Source organism: Hyperolius riggenbachi, chromosome 1 (assembly GCF_040937935.1).
Source record: "Hyperolius riggenbachi isolate aHypRig1 chromosome 1, aHypRig1.pri, whole genome shotgun sequence".
NCBI lineage: Eukaryota > Metazoa > Chordata > Amphibia > Anura > Hyperoliidae > Hyperolius > Hyperolius riggenbachi.
In genome coordinates this window covers 457,450,106-457,477,431 of record NC_090646.1, presented here as the reverse complement: position 1 = coordinate 457,477,431, position 27,326 = coordinate 457,450,106, and the positions used below count along the sequence as shown (strand labels likewise).

The 27,326-nt window shown below is 40.7% G+C and overlaps 1 protein-coding gene across 2 annotated transcripts in view; it reads left to right on the top strand.

The window, feature by feature from the left end:
- The window catches only part of SEZ6L (seizure related 6 homolog like), a 575,113-nt gene that overhangs the window by 261,818 nt on the left and 285,969 nt on the right, over nt 1-27,326 (top strand). For both annotated transcript variants that reach the window (XM_068238978.1, XM_068238971.1), the window contains exon 3: nt 24,731-25,435. In XM_068238978.1, the coding sequence (XP_068095079.1) occupies nt 24,731-25,435 (705 nt within the window). The remainder of the gene's footprint in view (nt 1-24,730; nt 25,436-27,326) is intronic.

Genomic DNA, 27,326 nt, shown 5'->3' with positions numbered 1-27,326 from the left:
TACGGGATGTTCTTTAGCCATGGCTTGTAGTGTTCGCTTTTAAAATTAAGATAACCATTACAGTCTGTTTGTTTAAAAAAAGTTTTAGTAAATTTATTTATCAATACCTTTTAACTTCAGTATTTTTATTTTTTAACTTGATTTTATCATAGTTAAACTTGGACTTTTTTCCCTCCAAGACTGCAAAGGATTTTGGGATTTGTATTTGCATACCCACATGCATTGGCCAGCTTGTTACCTTTGTTAACCAATCACAGTCTGTTTTATTGTATTTAAATGTACTGAACACTTGTGCAAATGTTTTTCGCCTGAAGAAAGGAGAAAGCTTCTCTCCAGAAACGCGTTGCGTAATAAACATTTTCTTATTTTTTCAACCAAACACGGACTTTGCCGTGTATTCTTTCTGCATGCACTGCACCTTCCAGGAACCTTCAGCAGCACACTCTATCCCCACACATAGTGGGAGTTCAGAGTGCAGCTAACAAACTTGCACACATAGCCTCCAGGCTTTTCATCCAGCAAGACCCAGTGAGCGGCCATCTATGGAGATCAGCTGATGTGACCGATCCGTTTTGAAAGCACCACTGCTGCCTGCGTCCCCGGCATAGAGAGGGACAACGCTAGACTGCTGACAGACCCATATGGGCTAGTCAGTCAGTCCTAAAGGTGAGATCATTCCCCGGCAGGCTTGCCAGGGACAACTGCTACCCTTCTGAGTGCGCTCTCCTCTCTCTCCTCCCATTCCCCCCACCCCTTGTCTATACAGATACTTGCACCACTATCCAGTGGCTTCCAGAGAGCGGCACCACCACCATTTTCATCTTCAGCCTACACACTGTACAACACCACTACAGGACGCTCCCCTGTATATACAGGAGTCTTCTATATATACACTGCCCAGTGTATATGGGACACTACCTACTGCAAACTACCTTCTCTGGATTTGATAAGGACAATCAATATCCAGCCCTTTGTCCCCGAGCGGCGTAGTGACACCTACTCCTACTACCTACTCCTACTACTCGTCGATATGGATTATTGCCAAAATCGAGACAAATATAGACTTGCTTTAAAAATAGACTGCTCCACCGAACTCACACCTACTGAGGAATCTTCAAACCCAGCCCATGCAAAATTTATTATAAACACAATGCGTGATTTAGAGGACTCATTGGAAAAAGATATTAAACATACACTCGATATACATTTTATGAACATGTACAAAGAAGCTCAAATTGTGTCCCGTGGACTTAGATCCAACATACAGTCAGCATTTATGGATGACACTTCCTTCACTAAAAGCTGGGACAATTTTTGGGATCAGAAATCTATAGAAGCCATGGATCTTATAATCACTAAACGCAAAGAGCTAGTACAAAACCTACAACCCCTCATCCTGAGGTGTGTTGAAAAACTGGAACCCTTTCAAAATGAGGTTATCTACAAAACATGGAATATGAAGATTAGTCAGAGACTCATTAAACTAGAAAAGGACACTTACAATACAAAATTAATTAAATTTCAGAGAGATCAGGGGGATTATCGCCATGGGTTTAATCGACCCTGGAAGTGCCCAATTTTTGATGAACCAACTAGCCCTAAACCAAGAGCTCCTCCCACCAAACCTGGCATCAACCCAGAAATCCCCAAAAGGAAACCGCTGTTACCTACACCTAGGGTACCCCCAATATATGCCACACATGGATCAAACAGCCCAACCACCTATGCAATAGCCACTAAAAGAAATATCTCTGTCCCACAACCCACATATCCACACAGACCCGTATGGTACAATAAAATACCAAACAGGTACCAACAACAGGGTACACCAAAACGAAAAAACGAAAAACCCAAATATCCCAACTATAGACAAAGATTGGGCCTGGACTATCACGGGCAAAACAATCAAAAGACCAGGACCATCTACAATTCCAAACATTCATCCAATCCAGCAACCCCTGAGACCAGACCCCCCACAAGACCCTCTATAAATGTAAATTCCATGGAGGCAAACCTCAAAGTGATCAGTATGGACACAAACAAGCTACCTACTACTGTCCATTTGACAGAACCTTCTACTCCTCATAATCTAACTACATCAGACGTTTCTTCATGTTCATCCTGTTCCTTCACCAACCTACCCTCAACAGTTCCATGTAGCCCCATCATAACAGTCATAAAATCCATCACTGCTAATACTCCAGCTAATCCCACTACAAACACTCCAAGTGAATCTACTCCAAAATTCGATCAAGGTCCATTGACCATAACAACGACAAATCCAAACCTACCGACACCACCATGTTTTTTAGGCTCCAGCCCCAACTTAACATTACACCAGACCACTACAAAAAAGAGGAAAAAGGACCAACTACAGACAAATCCGAGCAAGATCCCAGTTCTTATCAACACATCCATAACACAATACCTATACAAGAATACTACACAAAATCCGCAACTTATAGTCGCCCAAAACCTACAAGAAGAGGTAAAAGAGGTGGAAAATACATTAGGAGAAGAAAACAAAACAAACAAAGAACTTTAGAAAATACAAACCAAGAAACTAAAATATATAACCTTTCATCACATATATTAAGCTCCAACGAGAAACGAGTCCTGAGCAGAGGACTTTCTTTTTGTCCAAGCACCTCATCAAACACCTATGAACTTCTAGTAGACCTTCAGACATATGTTAGAAAACTTACACTCCAACGTTATTTTATAACCCAAGAATTGAAAAGAAAAGGTCATACTACAGTGGAACCCATAGCAATAATTTCTGATACTGGAGGAACAACAGATGATACTACAACTCTAGCAAATGAAATTGCAACACTTCCAATAAACACCAATTTAAAGGGAAGATCTTCCTTCAACCCTACTAACTATAGAGGGGCATTCGTGGAGGCTTTTGGCTCAATGGTAACGAAAGAATTCAATACTTTAAAAGAAAAACCAATAATTAGGAACAATCTTGGCAAAATGGAACGTTTAGCCCTAAAACACTTAAAATCTAATGACACCATAGTAATCAGAGAGGCTGACAAAGGGGGCAGTATAATAATACAGGACAAAACAGCATATATCAAGGAAGCGTACCGGATCTTGAATGACCCCCAATATTACAAAAAACTCAAGAATGACCCTACTGAATACTATCTTGAAAAATATAATGACATGATCTCTAGGGCCTATAAAAACCACATTTTGAATAAAAATGAATTTGGCTTTTTAACTGTACAAACACCACAAACGCCTTTTTTCTACCATTTGCCAAAGATTCATAAAGACCCAACCAACCCTCCTGGTCGACCAATTATTTCTGGTATACATTCCATCACATCTCACCTATCGCATCTTATAGATCTCCACCTGCAGAAGTTTGTACAAGCATTACCGTCATATTTGAAAGATACTACCCATACTATCAATACATTACAGAAAATCAAATGGAAACCTGAATATATATGGGCCACCCTGGATGTGAGCTCCTTATATAGCAACATCCCACAGGAAAAAGGCCTCCAGGGTATTGCATATTTCCTAGAAGGTGACCCTCTTATGCCGGAGAAACAGAAAGACTTTATCCTTGAAGCTATCAATTTTATTTTGAAATCTAATTATTTTAGTTTTTTAGGCGATATATACTTACAGGTCAGGGGGACCGCCATGGGGACTCGGTTCGCGCCGAGTTTTGCAAATCTCTATATGGGTTGGTTGGAGGACACACTCATTTGGTCGCCAGACAACCCGTTCGGCACGAACCTAGTCCTCCATAAACGTTTTATTGACGATATTATATGTATCTGGAATGGCCCTTTGGAAAAACTGAATGATTATATCCACTATCTAAATGGGAATCATTTTGGGCTTACTTTTACAGCCAACATCCATCATACAACTATTGATTTTTTAGATTTAACGATTTTTACAGATACATCGTCAGACAAGATTTTTACTAAAACTTTTTTTAAACAAACAGACTGTAATGGTTATCTTAATTTTAAAAGCGAACACTACAAGCCATGGCTAAAGAACATCCCGTATGGTCAATTTAAGCGCATTAGAAGAAACTGTTCAGAAAAAAACGATTTTGACCAACAATCGGAACTTATAAAAAAGAGATTTTTACATAAACAATATCCACCTAAGATTGTCTGTGATGCACAGAAAAAAGCTGGCAGCCTATCACAGCAGGATTGCTTACAAACGAAATTGAAACAACATAGCAATGCCGATATAGAAAGAAAATTGAATATAGTTATGAATTTCTCCAGCCAACATAAAGAATGCAGAGAAATACTCGAAAAACACTGGGGCCTCCTACTTAATGATCCCTTACTCAAAACAATACTCCCACCAAAACCTAAAATCACCTATAGACGAGCAAAAACCATACGAAATATAGTGGCACCTAGTAGACTGAAGGAGAAGCAGGAGAAGAGGACTTGTACACTAACAAATACAACAAAGAACGGCTCTTTCTGCTGCAGAGGAAACAAATGTCTATGTTGCAAAAATATGCAAAATGGCCGAAAGGAGTATAAATCATCCATCAACAACAAAGTCTGGCAGATCAACCAGCGCCTGACTTGTAAATCAGACTATGTAATTTATTTGCTAGAATGCCCTTGCAATTTACAATATATAGGCCGCACCAAACAAAAATTGCATAAACGTATTAATAAGCATAGGGAAAACATCAGAAAGGGCTATTCAAAACACAGTGTCTCTAAACACTTTGATGACTTTCATAATAGAGACCCCTCTTTAATGAAGATCACCATCTTAGAACAAATTTTTGATGGAAACAAATTCAACCGTTTTAGGAATCTCTGTAATAGAGAGACCTTTTGGATTTTACAGTTAGAAACTTTAACACCAGATGGTCTGAATGTTGCAATTGAAAATATGGTGAACTAGAATCCATATTATAGTTTTATAATTTTCTGGTTGAATACAGTGAAATAACCTGCCTTTCTGTATATATGATTATATTGCAATTTTTTTTTTTTTTTTTTTTAATTATTTTTTTCCCATTATGCGTTCATAATTACCATTAACCACTTCTCTACCACAGGTTTTTTCTTCTTCAAAAGCACTTCCCATTCATTCGGTAATAACTTTATCACTAATTATCACACTGAAATGATCTATACATTATTTTTTGCGGGGAAAACTAGGCTTTCTTTGGGCAGTACTTTATGCTAAGAATTATATTGTTTTATATGCATTTGACAGGGAAGAAGAAGAAAAACATGACAAAAAATCACCATTTCTCAGCTTTCAGCCATTGTAGTTTAAAAATAAAATGTGCTATTGTAGATAAAACAGACACATTTTATATGCCCATTTGTCCCAGTTATTACAATGTTTAAATTGTGTCCCTAGTATAAAGTATGGTGATAATATTTTATTTTGGGTAAGGGGTGAAGGAGTTTCAAAAATAATGAAAATGTATTTAATTTTTCTATGGTAAGTGAATAATGATGTATTTGGAAGTAGTTTTACTTTTTGGCCACAAGATGGTGCTATATGTACTCAGTTTTCTAAAAATAGAAAACAGAACCAAATATTTACATGAGTTTATAGGTGTTTGTAAACAAGGACGTAGAAAAGCGTGGCAGAAGTTGCTAAGTGGTTAAAGTTACTTTCATTAATCCAACCACAGAGTATCCATAATAGTCCCAGTGGTTGTTTATACCGTTTGTGTTTGTGTTTTTTTTTTTTTTTTGTTTTTTGTTTTTTTTTTGTTGTTTTTGTTTGGGTGCCTTGCTGCCACCTAGAGAACCTGTGTGCTTATTGCACCTTAACAATCTGATCAATATATTTGTATATCCTTTATAGACTGCAATGAAGCCAGTTATGGTGTTTTTAATTAATTTCTTACATTTTATCACATTTTTCATATATATATGTATAAAACAATTCCCACCCATTATTTATCAATACCTTTTAACTTCAGTATTTTTATTTTTTAACTTGATTTTATCATAGTTAAACTTGGACTTTTTTCCCTCCAAGACTGCAAAGGATTTTGGGATTTGTATTTGCATACCCACATGCATTGGCCAGCTTGTTACCTTTGTTAACCAATCACAGTCTGTTTTATTGTATTTAAATGTACTGAACACTTGTGCAAATGTTTTTCGCCTGAAGAAAGGAGAAAGCTTCTCTCCAGAAACGCGTTGCGTAATAAACATTTTCTTATTTTTTCAACCAAACACGGACTTTGCCGTGTATTCTTTCTGCATGCACTGCACCTTCCAGGAACCTTCAGCAGCACACTCTATCCCCACACATAGTGGGAGTTCAGAGTGCAGCTAACAAACTTGCACACATAGCCTCCAGGCTTTTCATCCAGCAAGACCCAGTGAGCGGCCATCTATGGAGATCAGCTGATGTGACCGATCCGTTTTGAAAGCACCACTGCTGCCTGCGTCCCCGGCATAGAGAGGGACAACGCTAGACTGCTGACAGACCCATATGGGCTAGTCAGTCAGTCCTAAAGGTGAGATCATTCCCCGGCAGGCTTGCCAGGGACAACTGCTACCCTTCTGAGTGCGCTCTCCTCTCTCTCCTCCCATTCCCCCCACCCCTTGTCTATACAGATACTTGCACCACTATCCAGTGGCTTCCAGAGAGCGGCACCACCACCATTTTCATCTTCAGCCTACACACTGTACAACACCACTACAGGACGCTCCCCTGTATATACAGGAGTCTTCTATATATACACTGCCCAGTGTATATGGGACACTACCTACTGCAAACATCAATGAGCGGGGGTGAAGCTATGCATATTACCCTGTTGTTGCACTCTGCCGCAGGGTAATGTGAATGGTGCGGCGAGATTGTCCTGCCTTAGGCTCTCCTGCCACAGCATGATTGCACCGCACTAAGTGTGAAAGTAACCTCAGTCATTAGTTCTTTTACCTTGCACCCCTGGGGTTGATTTCAAATAAGATCGCCTTTTGCATGGAGTATGTTTTCCTGCATTTATATTGTTTCCTTCTGAATGTTCTATTATTTTCTTGTAATCCAAAAAAAAACAGTTACGGTCTCCAACCAAAATTAGTTCCTAAGTGATTGCATCTGCATGAGTGTGAGAAATGTCTTAGTAAGCTGGCCCAAACAGTGTTGGATGTGTTTGAGCAATCTTAGTGAAGTAATATGGAATACATCAGTGCTGTATGAATGGGTAAAATAAAGAATCCATGCTGTTGAGATATCTTCTGTTCTATCAATCAAGCTGCTGCTGTTATTATGACAGGAGTGGCTCACTCTCCCAAGACTGCTTTCTCAAACACAAAGTCATAGCACTGCACAGTGCTTGACAGTTAAATCAAACAGTCTTCTGTAAAAATAATTGTCAACTGTCTTACTGATGTTTCCACTCTAAGCTCTGGACCATTTGCTTAGCTGTAATAAAGATAATTATAGACTATGATGGTTTAGAAGCTCATCTAAACTGAGAACTGAACAAAGCAAAGTCTCAAAGCAATCATGATGATTAGCGTAAATTAAAAGTATTATCTTTGGAACTGAAATATTCAGACTCAAAAGCCATTTTTACCTGTAGCTGTGCGCCTGTCCATACAGATTTTCGACATAGTGTCTGGCCATTTACCTGATAGCAGATTGAATTCTCACAGTTGCTCACTGTCTACCTCCTGTTAATTAGAAAATTTGACTCCCCACTTACTAGAAACATGGGTTCCATTTACTATATTCAGAATTATAATTGGTTTTATTCACCAAGTACAATAGGCCATACCCAGAATAGTTTTGGCAGGGGGCAAGGACAATTACAACTCAATGATTGTACTCTAGATTGTAAGCCTTTGGCAGGGCCCTCTCCCCTTGTGTATCTTACTTAATTGTGTGCACTTTACCCAGAATTTGGAACTGGTAATTTTTACCACTACCACTCCAGTTTATGATCTGGTATGTACTACTATCTGCATTGTGTGGTATATCTTATTGCTATTACCTGTATTGTTGTATCTATGGTCTGTTACCTTGTTCTGTCACCCCAGTTATCATTGTCTGTAATCCTATTTATTGTACAGTGCTGCGTAATATGTTGGCGCTATATAAATCTAATAAATAATAATAATAATAATAATGATAATTAGTAGTAGCAGATGATCTGCACAGCAATGGCAATAAAAACAGTACAACAACATCAGGGGGGAGGGTGGGTGCATGGAGTGAGTTAAGGAGTCTGCCAGCTTAGGGGAAGAATGTGTTTGGTGCCTTGCAGTCCTGGTGGAGATGGTCTGAAACCTCTGCCCTGATGGGAGCTGGCTAAAGAATCGGTTGGCCGGATGGGAGAGGTCCTTCTCCCTATCTTCAGTGATAGCATACTGGATTTGACTACTAAGGCTGTTGCATTTAAAGGGACTCCGAGCAGTGCAGAAACTATGGAACGATGCATACCATTTTGAAGCTCTCTTTCTCCTCTTTCCAACGATATATAAACTGCCGCCCTACGCCTTTTAGTTTTCACTATTTTAACGATTCAAATTGTGGCCGCCGAATATCGAAAACTAAAAGGCGTAGGGCTCAAATCCCACATTAAAGGGACTTCTAGTACCTTTAATATGGGATTTGAGCCTTTGAGCAGGGTTCGAATCCTGGCTCAAGCCAGTATGTAAAACAGTAAGAAGTCTTTGGGCAAGGTTCTCTAAGTATACTGCTCATCTGTGGAACATGCCTTAAGTGGCTGCAGCTCTAGTGCTTTGAGTCTTTTAGGAGAAAACCACAATAATGTTCTGTGTCTTGTCTTGTCTCAGTGCTCTGGAATTCAGCCTTAAGTGGTGGAGGAGGTCAAGTGGGAGAAGGAGTTTACCAATGATCCTCTCCAATGATTTAATGACCCTCTGAAGTTTTTATCTGTTGCCAGCAGAGGACCCAGCACAGCATGGGCCTGTTTTCTAATCTTGAAGATCATCTTAATGGTTTTGGCTATGTTGAGAACTAGCTTCTCCTTGCACCAGCAACATATTCTATCGACCTCCTGGCGACATTGATAGGAAATGTAACAAAACACTTGCTTCAGTTTGGTTCATAAGCTATCTTATGTCATCATCACCAACATTGATAGTTATTTCTCCTAATATGCCTATTATCTGTGTTTTCTCACAGGAGATATTTATATATTTTATCAATACATAAATACATTCTAAAGGCCTGTACACATGCTCAATCAATGTCACCCAACGGGCATCGGGACCTGGGAAGCTGTGCAGAGATGTATTCTACTCTATGCGGGGGTGGAACCGCGCAGGATTGATGTCATGTGCGGCGGGCAGGGTAAGTGGGAAAACAATGCATTCAACCATTGGTCAGTCGGTCAGTCAAAGTGATCCGCCAGGATGGATCGCTGGCTGAGTGACCGAGAGGGGTCGGTGGCTGCCATACACATACTGGATTGTTGGCAGAGGTGGTCGTTATTGGCTGCCTTGGTCGAGTTTCTGCTGCAGTGTGTACGGAGTGTGTAAGAGATCAAGCCACAAGTAAGCATGGAAATACTCAAGAATAACTTTAATAATACTTTTCTATCCTATTTTTTGTACTTTTTCAATTTTTAGTAGTTGCAAGTGGTTTATTTTAGGAATGGCCAATAATATGCAAATGATTTATAACTGAAATAAATTATGTTCATTTTATGCAAATGTGTTCAGTGTGAAAATTGACCAACTAAACCATTTGAGTGGTTTGTTTTTAAGTCACATACAATGAACATAAAAATGTGTATCTACTGCCTCGGCAGAACAGCTAATTTGTAAACACAGCATGTTAACGCTATGTCTGCTTCCATGAAAGCAGGAAGTAGACATACTGCAGATTTACTGCAGTATTTGTATCAGCTGTAACAAAGAACTGTTTTTCTCTAAAGGTTATTATGCTGATGCCTATCTTTTAGAGCAGAAAGGAAGTTCTGAGTTCAGGTCCACTTTAAAAAGAGAAATGTGATGACACCAGAGCCTAGCGGATAGCACAGTAATCACAAGATTTTCTAAAACAAATGTTCATTACATTTCTTTTTCTTTCTGAAATTCTGGAGAAATGTAATAACCAGATGTATGTACAGTAGTTCATGTACGAATGGTTATTTAGTGATAAGCCTTTTAGACTGCTTAGCCGTTTGATGTTTATAGTGCATAACACTGTGTATATATTATTTTATACTCCGCATTGCTTAGTTCTTCCTGTGCCTAGAAGTCCTCAGTGTAGCTTGAGCTTCCTTCATTTCAAGAGCATTGTACATCCAATCAATGGTCTTCATTATATAAGGGAAAGATCAATGTGTAGAATGCAATAATCAATAGCATGCTCAGTAACAGGTCAGGAATCCATTTTCATTATTCAGCCTGCTCTCAGTTGATGAAAGTTGCAATCTGTAATTTGCTATGAAGGCCGTCCTGGAACTCACTTCTGCCTGGTACATAATGCAAGACAGTTTATAAAATAATGCAACTTGCTAAGCTAAATAAAGGTATTCTTTTTACATTTTATTGTCACTACTCCAGTGATAGCAGGAAGCATTTTCTTGCCCATGACACAAAATTGGTCAGAGTAACCAGGGGCGTAACTAGAAATCACTGGCCCCCCCTGCAAAATTTTGGATGGGCCCCCCTCTCCCTGCAATCACTGGGACACCCTGCAAAACTTTGGATGCCCCCCCCCCCTCCCCCTGCACACTGAATAGGAACTGTTTGCAAATCTCTGTCTACAAAACGTTGTATGATTCATTATCAGTGGCTTAGCAGATGCAGTCATTAGAACAATTGTGCTGACAGCAGAAAGATTTTTCTCTCCTTGCCCTTAGTTTTCAGTATCTCAGGATGGGCCCCCCTGTGGCTTCTGGACCCCCTGCAGCTGCATCCCTTGCAGGGTCTATTGTTATGCCCCTGTGAGTAATCTGAGGGCATTCGCATGGCCGTGCTGTGCCTATGCATTATGTCCCACACCGGAGATCTTTCCCAGGAAAATTGTGTAATTTTTTTAAATCTCCCATCTTAGTTTCCCTTTAAAGTAGATATATCTGTACATCTGTCATGAAAGAGGGACAAAGGCATGGATAGATTTGGTTCCCAAAGAGGGACTGTCCCTTCAAAAAACGGACAGTTGGGAGCTGTGTCTGTTTTGGCCCCACAGAATTCTCAGACAGCGACACCTCTGGCAGATGTCAGAACTGCAAGCTTGGGACTGCCACATACATTTTTTTCTTTATTATTAACCAAATTCATGTGTGCCTTGGATTTTAACTGTCTAGCCTGAGTCTGAGAATATTGTGTTATTACATAGTGTGCAGATAAAATGTTTATGAACAGATATTGGTTTGAGGTATAGCCTGGCATGTGAAGCATTGTGACATAGCATCTTTTGCAGCTGAATTTTATGAAAATTGTAAGGCTGCAAGGAGAAGTATATTTATTCTTTTTTCAATGCTAGCAATGTGAATGGCCCTCCAGTGTTCATCCATTATAGCTTAAGTCATTTAGTAAAGGTCTGCATTCTTCCCAACCAATGGCTGAGCATTATTAAAGAACTAGTGACCCAGATACATATTTTTAGTACTCCGTTTGACACAGACAGAGAGCTACAGAGACAACCAGAGTAATGCTGAGATCATCTTGTTTTGTGTTTCCCAGTTATGCTATAAAACTCAACCCAGCATATGCTGCGTGTGCATTTTATGCTCCTATATATAGTTCATGGAAAATCTAATGTGCATTGCCATTGCTCTATGCCATGCAAGGACATACCAGCAAAACAGTCTTTTATCTTTATTAGACTGCAGTAGGGAATAGATAATCAGAGATGAACACTATATACAGTATATATGAGTCAAATACAAGCTGCCCAATTATCCATGCAAATAAATATTAATTAGTTACAAATAACTGTGTACAGAGGCAGAATATCACTCGATGCTATTGGTTTATTTTAGTCTGATGTGCCACGTGTCACTTTGACCCTGAGAGGTTGGATGCCAGCAGTGAGTGGTGGAGAGCCTGTGTGGTCCAGCAAACCTGAACTCAGTTATTAACCTCCCTGCCGTTCTAAAAATTAGCTGCGCACGGCGGTGAATTGGAGCGGAGCGGCGGCGATCGTAAGTGACACGCAGCTAGAAAAGTGCTAGCTGCATGTATAAAAAAAAAATATAAAAAAAAAAAATTATGTAAATCGGTGCAGCAGGGCCTGAGGAATCCTCCGCGGCAGGTTACCCCGAGCTCAGCTCGGGATAACCGGCAAGGAGGTTAAAAAAAAAAAGCCTGCTATTAGGTGGTGGTGTGAAATTCAAACTCAGGTTATATCAGATCAGATCAAAGTGATTCTGAAAAAAAAAAAACAATCCTTACTACTATCTGATATGGTCTGGCTTCCAGCTTTGCATATTGCATATGGATAGCATTGTCTATTGTTACATACAAAGCTTTACTGTTTAGTGTACATTTTGTACATTTTTCAAACATTATTTTTAGCCACAGTCAAATTCCAGACAGAGGTTCCTTCCTCTTTTTGTTTGCCAGGAGGGTGGAGAAATTCATGGAAACTATGCTAGTGCTTGCTCCCTGGTGTTAGCTGCACCCCACCCCATGAAGTTTATGGACTCTGGCCAGTTGTCCACCTCAGGTAGCTTCATTCTCACGTATTTTGGCAATTCAGAAATGTATCTCACTGGGAACATGTTCATGGTTTGTGTAGAATACTGATGTACCATCACTCTTCATTAGCATAGGAACCCCAGAATGATAATGGCCATGATACCAGCTCCAAGGATCAGCTTTAACCTCTTGCGGACCGCGTCACGCCGATGGGTGTGGCCGTGGCGGCAGCCCCAGGACCGGCTAAGGGTGATTGGCGTAAAGTCCTGGGGCTCTGTTTTGCAGGAGATCGCGTGCATGCTGCGCGCGCATCTCCTGCTTGGGGGCGCGGAGCTCCGCCCCGCCTTCAGTCTCCGAGCGGCTATTGCCGCTCAGGAGACTGTTAGACAGCGTGATTGCCATCTATTTACATGGTGCAGCGCTGCGATCAGCAGCAGCGCTGCACTGGGGACAGCCATGTAACACGGCTGTCCCCCTGGGGGACAAGAGAGCAATCGGCTCTCATAGGGTGAAGCCTATGAGAGCTGATCGCCATGATTGGCTGGCTGGGGGGAGGAAGGGAGGGAGGGTATTTAAAGAAACAGGGGTTTTAAAAAAAAAAACAACCAACACTAATATTTATAAAAAAAATAAACATGTGGGGAGCGATCAGACCCCACCAACAGAGAGCTCTTTTGGTGGGGAGAAAAGGGGGGGGGATCACTGCCCTGCTGCTTGGCCTTAAAGCAGCAATGGCCTTTTTTTACTAAAAATGGCCTGGTCACTAGGGAGGTTTAGCCCTGCAGTCCTCAAGAGGTTAAAGAGACTAAGAGATGAGTCTTCCTGCTGTTTTTTACTTACCTGGGGCTTCCGCCAGCCCCATAAGCATGGATCTGTCTCTCGCCGTCCTCCCGCAGTCATCCGTTCAGCCGCAGTCAACTCCCAGTATGCGGCTCAGTCGGACACAGGTCTTCTGTGCTTGTGCAGAAGGTTCGCACATGCGCAAAAGGTCTGCCACAGACGTCACTAAGCTGCTTACAGGGGGGAGATTGCAGCTGAATGGAGGCGCTTAGGAGGACGGCGAGGAACACATCCATGCATATAGGGCACGAGGAAGCCCCGGGTAAGTAAAAAAAACTTAGGAAGGAAAACTTAGCTCTGAGTCTCTTTAAGCTACATATGCACATTAGATAAATATCGGTTTGAACCCTATTAAAATGATAGATATACAAGCTTTCGACCAATTTTCGGTAAGCAACTGCGCACAACCATCCATCACCGACGGCAACAAATGACCAATATTGTGGTAGTTTGCCGTGATCCATTCTGTTTGATTTTTTTCAACCAATGATCATTCATCAAAGGGAGTGTATACAGTAAATTAAATGACATATAATGATCTTGGAGTGTACAGCTCACATACCTGAGTCCATCTTTCCTAATACTGTAACTCATGTTTGTACAGATATTGATCGTGTCAGTTAAGTGCACCTCAGACGTCACTTCAGTATCTGTCAATACTTTCTTTCTTGGATCGTTCATGTGTGTATACAGACCAGCCATTTAAGAACGTTAACCTTCACCAATTGATTGTTGGTCAGCGTTCATTTAAACCAATTTTCGTCTGAGGTGTGTATGTACCTTTATATCCATGGATATGAGCAACCACTACCGTATATACTCGCATACAAGCCGAATTTTTGACCCCCAAAAAGGGGGTCAAAAGTTGGGGGGTCGGCTTGTATGCGAGTCTCTAGTGTGGTGGTCCGCGGCGCCCCCCGCCCGCTCGCTCCCTCCCTCCGCAGCTCCCTCCGCGGCCGCCGCTGCTATTACCTCTTCAGCCGGCGGCCGCTTCCTCTACTCCGGGTGCCCCTCTCGCTCTGCTCGCCGTGTATCACAGCAGCGCGCCCGCCGCTGCTGCTGTGACGAGGCAGTTCCCCTGGTAACGGCGATACACATCGCCGTTACCAGGGGAACTGCTCTCTCCTGCCTCGTCACAGCAGCAGCGCCGGGCGTGCTGCTGTGATACACGGCGAGCAGAGCGAGAGGGGCACCCGGAGTAGAGGAAGCGGCCGCCGGCTGAAGTGGTAATAGCAGCGGCGGCCGCAGAGGGAGCTGCGGGCGGGCGGACGGGGAAATCACTATACTGGGCACTATACTGGCTAAACTGGGCACTATACTGGCTAAGCTGGGGCACTATACTTGCTATACTGGACACTTTACTGGCTATACTGGACACTTTACTAGCTATAGTGGGCATTATACTGGCTATACTGGGCACTATACTGGCTATACTGGGCACTATGCTGGCTATACTGGGCACTATACTGGCTATACTGGGCACTATACTTGCTATACTGGGCACTATACTGGGCACTATACTGGCTATACTGGACACTATACTGGCTATACTGGGCAGTTTCCTAGCTATACTGGGCACTATACTGGCTATACTGGGCTCTATACTAGCTATACTGGGCACTATACTGGCTATACTGGGCACTATACTGGCTATATTGGGCACTATACTGGCTATATTGGGCACTATACTGGTTATATTGGGCACTATACTGGCTATATTGGGCACTATACTGGCTAAACTGGGCACTATACTTGCTATACTGGGCACTATACTAGCTATACTGGGCACTATACTGGCTATACTGGACACTATACTGGCTATACTGGGCACTATACTAGCTATACTGGGCACTATACTAGCTCTACTGGGGCACTACCTACCAATACTGGGGCACTATACTAGCTATACTGGGCACTATACTAGCTATACTGGGGCACTACACTAGCTATACTGGGCACTATACTAGCTATACTGGGGCACTACCTACCCATACTGGGCACTATACTAGCTATACTGGGACACACTGGGGGGATCACGCGGCCTGCACCAATCCAGCATTTCCTACCCCCGGCTTATATGGGGGTCAATCATTTTTCCCAGTTTTTTTTAGGTAAAAGTTGGGGGGTCGGCTTATATGCGGGTCGGCTTATATGCGAGTATATACGGTAATCTCTGTTTACTTGAGCTGATATTTGTGGTTAGTGTGTTTTGAACTGTGGGCTTTTTAAATTGCATTTTTGCTCTGGGTTTTCCAGAACTATTTGAACGAGGTAAATATGATTATTTCATTTCATTTTTGCAGTATACAGAGTTAAGTATACTTATCCTTGAGCAGATTAAGGTACTTTATTTAATAAAACTAATTCTGGCATTTGGAGGGAAGAAAGGGTAATAACCAAAAACATAAGGATACTTTAATAATTAAATAGTATTCATAGCTTTACACGGAGAGACTGCTACACTAAATACTGACTATATTAAAGTATGCAGTCGAGTTTCCAGCAATTAGGTTAAATAAAAGGTAAATATATGCATGTGTTTTCTAGAAGGAACTAGATTGACTTTTATTCCAGTATGTGGCAAATGTATTTCACAGAATGAGGCAAATGTATTTCTTATTATTATGAACTTGAAAAAAATCAGCACAATAAAAAAGGAATTACGGCCTGGTATGAGGTATATTCACTGGAGTGTGATAGCCTGTATTGCTCATAAGCAGTTATTCAAGCGTATGTACGGCATATTATACCCAAATTATATGTTCTATTTATTTTATCAGTGCCCGTACAGCTGTTTCTTCATGTATTTAGTTTGTTCGGAAACTTCACAATATAGTGTTTTCCATGGAACTAGTAGGTCACATTGCATTAGCTGTTTAGGTGCATTCTGTAACTAATTGCTGCTGTGTAATTATTCTATGATGAGCACAGCAGCTTTTAATTTTGCTTTTAGACACGTGTAAATTGTTTTGAGCGTTTCTTGATAATTTGCTGACAATTACTAATCCATGTTAGTTGTTATTGTTGCTAATGGATTTCGAGGGGAAAAAAATGCTTTAATGCTCTTGTGGGTTTTTTTTCCACATACAACTAAAGGAGAGAACAAAGAAACAAAGGACTGGTTCATGAAGGTCCTTTAACTATCTCCTTATTGTGCAGGGACTAATACATACAGAATATGTGTGTGTGTGTGTGCGTGCGTGTATTATATGCGCTGTTCCCAAATTTAGTAGCTTCACTGGTTTTGACCCTTTTTCCTTTTATGTCATGATTTGTACTTGTTGTGAGTTATAGAATGCATGTGTGTAATCTGCACCCCATGCTTATTGTATAGCCTCCCCCCCCCCCCCAAAGAAAAAACAACAACACACTCTCCCCCCAGCATCATGATTGACGGCAGGAATTGCATTGTAATCTCCTCTGAGCACAGCTAGTGACATGATGGCAGGGATTAGCTTGTAAACTCCTGTGAGTACAGCTAGTGACATGCCTTCACTCATCTTCAGTAGGTGTGTGTGTGTGTGTGTGTGCACAATGCAGTGCAGCGTTTGTGCACAATGCAAATAGTTGGCAGCCGGCTATTCATGCCGGCCACCAGGTATTTGCATTGTGCTCACACCGTGCCACTGCTTATTGCCCTCAGTCACCCCTTGTCCAGTTTATTCATCTGGTGCCTTAGGCCATGGCCTATGATGTGGACTTGCCAAAAATCCAGCTGTTTTTCATGGGATTTATTTTACATCAGCTAATCAAGGGGATTCTACACAGTCAATATCAAACTTTCCAACTGACTCCCCACACAGAAATAGGAAAATATTTGTACTTGGAGTGTGTCTTTGAGGGATATCACACAATTACCTCAGGAAATACGGTTATCTTTGTTTGCTGGTTTGGAAATATAAAATGCATCCAATCTGTAAATAAAGGTAACAACAAAAAAGCAAAGCATAAATATTAGATTTATGTCAGTACAGTTAAAAATGAATGCCTTATTAATAATAATACTTCATAAATATAAATATCAATTCATTCATAGCAAAGTGAAAAAAAGAGCACATCTTTTATCAAGGCGGCCGCATATCTTTTATCAGTCTTAGAATTCATACAGGAGCACTGTGAATTAATACTAATTTATATCAAGTTCAGAGAGTAATCAGCTAATGTACAGTATAGAAGTAACTGCACTGGTGAATGTTAATTTACACCACATACACTAGGTATGGCTTCTCACTGTCACGCTGAAATGATCAAAGATATGCATTTCTCTTACTGCTATAATTCTGCATTAAGATTCAACCCGATGACTGGAGATCCATTATCAGCACATAATAAATTCAGTGCCAATGTGTACCTTTGTTCTGTCTCACAGGTGAGGTTCTTGCATATTATACCATCTGCATAAACTAAACTGAATTCATTAAACGGTTACACAGCCTCATAAAGTATACCAAGTTTATTTAAATGTATCAAAATATTATTAAAAGACACTGATCCTCAATCATAGATATATGTCACAAATCAACAATTCCCATAAGAACCCCCATAAAAACAATAGTAACTGCGGATTGCATATATGACGCTGGCTGCGTCTCAAGAAAGATCAAATATCTTCATAGTACCATGGAAAACAAAACTGTATCTGGCCAGAAATAACAATTTCCCTTCCGTTTGAACAGACGTCCGCGCACTCATACACACACACACACTTGTGCCCAATTGTCTCAATATGGGGGGCCCCCTTCTTCTTACTTGAACTTCGTTTTTCCCAAGGGATTCAGTTCACCGTTATGTCTAAGGAACTGGAATGATCGACCACTTGATCAAAACAGGGAGGATTAGATCTCACCCATATTAGTAGGGATTTGCAATCAGAGATATCTCCGCTGGTCCGCACATCAGGGTCCTGGTAACTTGCTTTGGAGCATTATGCTGTTACCTCCACCGTGCCAAGGACTTCCCTTACGAAGAACGCCAGCCCGGAGTTCCGTATGCCACGTGTGTGGATGAGTGCGGTGACACCCGCAGATATTATACCATCTACCGATTTTGACTGTCCCTTGTTTTAAAGATATTTACTGTCTTTTTTGGAAATCTGATTCTTGAGCTTTGTGGTGTTGAATGAGGGGTGCCCACAGCACCTGGCTGCCAGCAGCACTAGATAATTTTAGCAGGGATTATATATTTCTTTTAAGATACCACCACAATGTTTAGCAGTTCGAAAAAGAGTTCAAATCTGTATTTGCACAAGATACAAAATATTCCTTGCTAAAAACAATTAAGACTATCCAATCGGTTAGTCTTCAAGAAGATCACAAATGTGGTCTAAGCAAATCAACAATCACATCCTCCTGAGATCAATATTATTTCAAATTCTGGCTTGGTGTAGTAGAAATACTTTTCTAGACAATGACACTAGTTTGTTTCGGGTGAGTGCCCTTCCTCAGGCCTTTAGTATTAAAAGATTTTTGTTCTTCCTTGGACCAAAAAGTATCTTCCAACAGAGACTTAGAGAGTTAATAGATAATAAGTATAATGGACCGTCTGTGCCAACCAGATATTGTTCAGCACCATCTTACTGGCACAGCAGGGATTAATTATGTGTCTAGCACAGAAAGCAGCACTAACCCAGCAACTCAACTTATTGCAGCTTGAAACAAGTGAAGCTAGCGGGTGAGGGGTCCGGTGTGCAATGTCCACTATCTAAGTCGAAATAGAGTTAGAGTAAAAAGTTGTCTCAGCAAAGCGGGGGCCGAGCCCACATCCCAGCAAGCAAAGCAAGCGTGCAAGGGGACAATGATTCCAGCAAAGTGGGGAATAACACTTTAACGGAAGTAAATAGCAGGCAATCAAATTTGCTAGATGGTATAACACATAAGTACCAGATAACATACGGCTATTACTACTATTAGTACTATAAAGATGACGATGATAGCGATGATGATGAATGGGTGATAGATGGATGATAAGGATGATTGCTACTTCTACTATTTATATAGAAGGATTCTGGAAAATGAATCAAAGATAATTGCAGATTAATGGTGAGAAATAATGGAGGAAAATGAAGATTACTTCTGAAGAAGCTTGCGGCTGTACATTAGTTATATACTGTACGCACTGTGTATCTAAATATAAAATGTTACACAAGGTTAGTTACAAGTGTATTAACTTGCCAACAGTATGGCTCCACCTACCCAGGAGGTTTACCTCTGGTCTAATTAACATGATTACTGTTTATAATGAATGGACAGGAATACGTTTGCATCACATGATATGAAGCTTAATCAGTCCTTTACTGGGCAGCTGATAGACAAAAACACTTTACAGTAATGTGTTCTAAGGAATGTCACTCCATTATAGCAGGAACAAAGGTTTCTTGGCAGGGAGATCTAATGTGCTTCAGAAAGGATGAAACTTAAAGGACAGCTGAAGCAAGGAGGCTGCCATATTTATTTTCTTTTAAGCAATACCAGTTACCTGGCTATTCTGCTGATCTTCTGCCTCTAATACTTTTAGCCATAGACCCCGACCAAGCATGCAGATCCGGTGTTATTGTCAGATCTGACAAGATTAACCACAAACTTTTTTTCTGCTGGGATTCAAACACTAATGCAGCAAAATAGATCAGCAGGGCTGCCAGGCAACTGGTATTGCTTAAAAGGAAATAATTAAGTCAGCATCCATCTTCTCTCTAAAGTTGTCCTTGAAGAAGCAATTGTGGTTGTTTAAACTTACACTAACTGACTTTATGGCACATATTGAATTTACTTTTTCTCCAGTTTTCTCCTAGGAGATAATTTCGCATCTTCTGTTTGAAATAACTTTTCAGTGTTCTGCAACTGAAAAAGTACCAAAACGTTTATTGCAGTATTTTGAGTATTTTGTTGCTTGCTGGTGGCTTAAAATGTATTTTATTAATGAGGGTGAGGTGTAAAAATGTCCCGTAGAAGAAAACATAGGAGAAAAGGTGAATGAAATAAGGGCATTTGACTTATTGGCATTTTTCTCTGTGGTACTGCTTATACAGACGGAGGAACTTTTCCTTCTTTTGTGAAGGAAAGTATAGCTAAGCAAAGAGTTTTCAAATATTGGAAAATTAGCCTTACACACACGTTAGAGGGTTCTCAGCCAATGCGGCCTGTCAAGGCCCTCCTCTGCTAAGAATCTATTGTGTGTACAGTGGTCCTGATGCATCACTTAGAAGCATTGAGCCCATTGTTCTCTACTCACCTCACTTCATTTGTGCTGCTCCGTCATCCGCTGTTGTGCGATATGCAATCATCCTGCTTCCATAACAACATGATAAGTTGACAGCTTCTAGGCTAACAGTGTGTCTACACAGCACTTTGACCCAAACTGTCGTCCAAGGGATCAAGTCTTAAAGAGAATCTGTATTGTTAAAATCGCACAAAAGTAAACATACCAGTGCGTTAGGGGACATCTCCTATTACCCTCTGTCACAATTTCGCCACTCCCGCCACATTAAAAGTAGTCAAAAACAGTTTTAAAAAGTTTGTTTATAAACAAACAAAATGGCCACCAAAACAGGAAGTAGGTTGATGTACAGTATGTCCACACATAGAACATACATCCATACTCAAGCAGGCCTTTTGAATCTCAAGAGATCATTTGTGTGTTTCTTTCCCCTGCAGCTCTCACCCACTGAAGAGTTACAGGCTGATTGTTTCTTCCTGCAGACAGCTCTGCCCGTGTCTGTAATTCCTCAGCATGTGACTCCTTTAACAACAGAGGATTTATCCAGCTTGTAAAAGATAAGAGAGCAGAGAAAAGTTGGCTAATGTAAATAACACACACACAAGGGAGTGTGCATAGAGGGGCCTGGAGGGGGGCGTGCATAGCAGATCAACACTGAAAAGTTGGAAGCCTTCCAGACACAGGGCGACAAGTCCGACAGGGGAAAGATACATTGATTTATTACAGAGACAGTGATAGTAGAAAATGCTGCAGTAAGCCAGAGCACATTAGAATAGGTTTAAGAACTTGTAGGATGGTAGAAAACAGGATACATTTTTTGTAACAGAGTCTCTTTAAGTTATTTGCATGTGTGCGCACCTTAATTCTAATAGCAAACAAATGTTGATAAGCTCGTGTCCACATTGCATCTGATTTCCCACAATAGCCAACTGAATTTATTTCCCTGTCTCAAGGCTCATACACATCTACCAACAATCTGTCCAACTATCTTCCAAACGTTTCTGTTGGAAGATAAGTTGGGTGTGTGAACAGCTGACAAGAAGCAGATGACCAACTGATAACAGGTTGTTCGCCAGATCCAACCAGTGGATCAATGTGACCGACTATCAGGCATTGTGGAATGTGTGTACAAGTCTTTTGAACAACTTTGTTGTTTTTGATTGCGGAAATGTTGTGAAGTCTGTCATTTAGCTTGCGTGCATAGTATTTAAGCGAGTTGGTTGTTTAGTTGGTTGGCGTGTGTACGTAGTTGTCAGGTTAACAACATGGTTGCGTGGTTGGTCATGTTGTGCAGTTGGTTGTGCATTAGGTTGCACGTGTGTATAAGCCTTCAGAATGCAGACACATCAAAATGTTGCAAAATGCAACTGCATCCAAAAAATTCAAATTTACAACAATGGAAAAAGTGCTCAAATGATTATTATTTTCCTTCAGTTACTATATAACGTTACTAGTTCTTACTATAGAAAGTGTGTGTGTGTGTGGGGGGGGGGGGCTAATATCAATAAAAAGATGTCCACATTCCAACTGTTATTTTCTAGCAGTATGCATTCTGTTTTCCTTACTATTTGTGCGTGCTGATGTGCATGCAGCATATAGAAGTATCTGAATAACCCTGCCCACAGACATTTCCATTTGAAAGTCAAAACGGAGATCCCGATTCAGGAAGCAGAATTGATCGCTGAGACAATAGGCTGTGTAGTTAGTACAACTAATGTAACTGATTGCTGACGATTGAGGTACATTGCTACCTATCTCATTATTTACACTATTGAACTGAAATTGGATGGGCCGTGCTCAGTATATACATTTCATTCCCCCACTTTACTATAGCTTTGTATGCCATGATCATAGAGACATTGACTGTGTTAAGTCAGCCTCACTAGTTGCTTTTGTGCTGCTTTTAGAATCTCCATAACTACAGATAGTTCCTCTGACCTTTTTAGGGATATTGTGGTGGAGCAGAAAATTGTGTTATTTCAAGTCCCTGGTTCATGTTAAACAATTTGTTAAATGTATTCATTCAGCATTTTGACTGATTATAAGAATATCTTGTGATTCAGACAAGCCTATAATTTGATATAGGTAGCACTGGAAGTTCACTGCTCCATACCCTATGCTTGCTTCCCCCCCACTGCCCTCTAGATTGTAAGCTCGCAAGGGCAGGGCCCTCCTCCTATTGTTTTTTATTTTGCTGTAATTTGCCATTTAAACGTGTACCAATTTTAGTGATATCTCAATCCACATATTAAATATGTATGTACTTGTATTACTGGATGACATGACTGTACAGAGTCTTGAACTTCTCATGTATTTAGGTTCACCAATATTTGTTTTGTACTATGTATGGAAAATGTCAGTGCTTTATAAGTAAAAAATAATAATAATAATAATAATAATCTCCCTGCATGGCCATTGAGCTGTTACTCAGACCATTGGCCAGGTCAGTAGTATGTATCCTCTTACATGATGGAAGCAAAAATGACACACTTTTAGTGCTACCTCATTGTAATGTTTCTCATTTGAAGTTTTGAATTCCTATATAATACCTGAACTATGTGACTTGTTAATTTATGTCCATACAGGATTTGAAGTAGATGTAAATTGTGTTTGTACACATGGGGAAGTGTACATAGATCATGACATCAAAAGGACAACTATTGCAAAAAAAAATATACATGTACATTTCTCCCACATTAAAATGAACTATTAATTAAATTATTCCTATGTTGCTATCACAGTAGGTAGGAAAAATCTAACAGATCTGGCAGGTTTTGGACTAATCCATCCAGTGCCAGTTCTAGACTTTTTGCTGCCTGAGGCAAACTTGTGAAGACACCCCCCCCCCCCCAATTGGCATAATCACACAGCACCCGACAGTTTCAGTTTGCACCGCACGTTATAGCTGCAGTGAGCCCCCCCAAAAAACACTCTCAGTATAGGTAGGTGGCCAGGTATAGGCGCCCCCAGTATTGGTAGCTAGGTACAGTTTCCCCAGTATGCGTTAGCCAGGTAGAGTTGCCCCAGTATAGGTTGGCCAGGCACTCTCTTCACTCTCTTCACTTCCTATTTCTGCCAGGTGCTGCCCCCAGATTTCTGCTGCCTGAGGAAGTCACCTTACTGGCATCATGGGCAGACCAGGCCTGAGTCCATCTCCTCATAAGGGATTTTCATTTATTTATTAATTGTCAAAGCACTTACTGAAGTGAACTGCAGTTTCTCAGTACAACTGCCAACATAGGGTGCAAATAAGTAGGGAAGCTGGCTGACATCTTTGTATACATCCTTTCCAAGGAGGGTTTTTTGTAAAGATAATGATGGGAATCCCCAATGAGGAGATGGACTAATCCAAAATTTGTCAGATCTGTCAGCTTTTTGATACCTACTGTATGTGACAGCAACATAGGAAATTAGAATTTGCAGTGCATTCTACTCTGGTAGAAATGTATATTTCACATGTATGTATTTTAACCTTCACAAATTTTCTTGATAGTGGTCCTTTAATATTGTTTAAAATGTTACAAAGGTGCCTGAAAGTTTTGACCTTAATCTCCCTTGCGGTATGATTATTTATGGATTTTAAAGGGGAAAAGCGGTGACATTTTTTCACGAGTTTTTAGACCCTAAAAGCAGGACAAAATCATACTGCAGTGACATCTGCGGCAGCTCCTGCACAGACTCACCTCTCTGGGATCCAGCAATGCAATTCTCCCTCCATCCTCCAGGTGGCACTGTACCTCTGTAGGGAGATTGCTTCTGTCGTCATGACGACATACGGCGACCTCACACCGTTTGTCGTCATGACGACAGAAGCAATCTCCCTAGAGCGCCTCCGAGGACTGGAACAAGAATGGCTGCCGGCATCTGAATCCCGGGAGAGGTGAGCTAGAAACATTGCCATTCTGGGCTGTGTCTGCATACTACCCGACAGCTATCCCGAGTCAGGCTTGGGATTATTGCACACAACTATATATGTGTATATGTATATTGTATGTATATTGGAATATAAAATATGTGCTAAATATTGAACCCATGTGGATTTTTTCCCTCTTCTATAGATGGCAGTGCCAAGCAGAACCCCATGCCAACCAGTGTATTGGAGGTCCTCCAAGTGGAACTAGCCAGTAACAGGATTGGGAAAGAGAATTCCCAGTTGAAGGACATGGGATCACAAAGTGCCCCTCACTCTGGGGAAGAGCTGTTAGACTCAAATACAGAAAGTGAAGCGTCACTCCAGAAACAGATGCTGCAAGCCCCAAGCTCCACTCCAGATTTTGAAGATAATCAAACCATGCCAACTAGGAAAAAACCTCCATCTTTAAGGCAATTAAATATAGCAAGGAAACGTTTGAGGCCACAAGTCATCCCAACGGTCTCTGAAAGACTGCTGCATTCAGGTGCCAGCATTTTATCTTCATCATCTTTGTCATCATTATCATCAGACAAGTCTACTGTACTAAAAGATCTATCCTCCGAAACGAGAGAGGTGAAGGAACATATACCAGAGTTTCCATTGTGGATAAACAGAAGAAGACACACCAGTTCGATGGCTCGCCACCCTTTACAGCTGACCCCATATACATTACAGCCTTCAATGCCACATAATCAGGATTTTGCAAAATTATCCGTGCCAGACATAAACACTTCTCTGCAGGCAGATGAACCTTTTAGGACACATTTTGCAGATAATGATTTGGAAAACCAAGACACCACCACATCAACTATTATAACGACGACTGTGATCACAACAGAGCAGAGTCCAGGTATTAAAATATTTAAGCAATCTCAATCTTTCCTTTTTATTGCAGGACGTTTTATGCCTGTTCAGTATACCTGATGTGCTGTCATCACAACAGACAGCAATTCAACATTACGCTTCATAATGGCAGTTTTAGTTTTCATCAGCCTCATTTGTGACTATGTAACTCTGCTTTACTAAGTGATGTCTATTGTCTGACATTGTAATAGAGAAGTGAACTTGATGAGGTCAATGTAAACTAAAATGAAATAAAATAAAAATGAGTTCATGGTCAGGATGAACTGATCATAAATTATGACAGAATAAAATGTACTTGGTGGAGTTGAAATTATCTCATATTAACATGTAAGGCATGATTTACTAAGATTCACCAAGGCTGGAGAACACTGAGAACAGTGGAGAGCTTAGAGCCATGCTTGATTTTATATACGTGTTTGTAATATAACATCTTTTTAAATAAATAGCAATTTTAATTTTAAAAACATGAATTTTTAGATTAATAGAAATGTCCTCTTCAACAACACTCACCTGCTTCCTCATTCTAACTACAAGCAGCCCCAGTTAACGAAGGAGATAGGGACTGTAGGCTTGTTCTTAATTTGGATTTGGATGTTAGTCAGGACTATGTGCTACCTCTGTCCCCTGTGCCTTCTTTGGGCTTGATTCACAAAGCGGTGCTAGCCTACATAGCACGTCTAAAGTCTTTAGACATGCTAACCAGGGTGCTAAGTAGGTTAGCACCGGATTTCTCAATTGATTAACCTACTTAGCACCATGGTTAGCACGTCTAAAGACTTTAGACGTGCTAAGTAGGTTAGCACCGCTTTGTGAATCAAGCCCTTTGTGTCCCCCTGTGCCTCCAGTGTCCCCCCTGTGCCTTATCTGTCTCCCTGTACACCCTTTGTGCCTTCATTGTGTCCCCTTCTTTTTCATTCATATTTAAATTAAAATAATGGTCTATTAAATGCTGAATTGGGTCAAGAAGTACAGTGTTCCCCAATCCTGTCCTCACGGCCCACCAATAGTACATGTTTTGCAGGAAACCATAAAAATCCACAGATGCAATTTGATAATGTTTCCCCCTTCATTGTGGATCTCTATGAATTCTTTAATATCACCTGGTAGAAAACTCATTCCTTGAATAGCCACATAATAGTGGTGCTATAAATAATGTGTTTACATGCTTCAGTTTCTTCTGAATTGTAGATGTAAGTTTATCATCACTAACTGACCCTCTTAAGGGGCTGGAACTACAGAATCCCAGGCTAGTGATGACATCATGCAACTCCCAGTACTGTCTTATGGTAAGGCGTGTGTCTTGAACTGCCAGAGTCACAGATTAAAAATTACCTGGCAAGTTAGGTCCAGCTGCACAAGCAAACAGTGGCCATTGACTACTGTTCTTGCTATTTTAATTAAAATACTGAATGAACTTATGTAATAATACCACCTTTGCATTATGTCTATTTATAGAATGGACCTGATATTTGGGTACTTTTAGGAACACATAAAAGTACCATCAAAAGTACCACCATTGCATTATGTCTATTTATAGGGTGGACTTGATATTTGGGTACAATTAGGAATACATAAAAGTACATTTTTTTAAAAAAAGAAGATTTTTCAACTCGTATTGTGACAATGGCAAGGTGGTAGGTTACTGTTCGAAGTGCAGAGGGAAGAGATTGGTGTTATGAGTCAAGTGGGGAAGGTAAGGATAGAAGTGGGGGGTTAAAAGGAGGGAAGGTTAGTGTTTGAAAAGGAGACAGAGATGGAATATGATGGGATATGACCATAAAAGTTACTAATGAAGGCCTTATCTTTTCTACACCACAGTAAAACAAGGCTTTCAAAGCTTCCCATCAACCCAACAGATAAATCTCTTCGCATTTTTA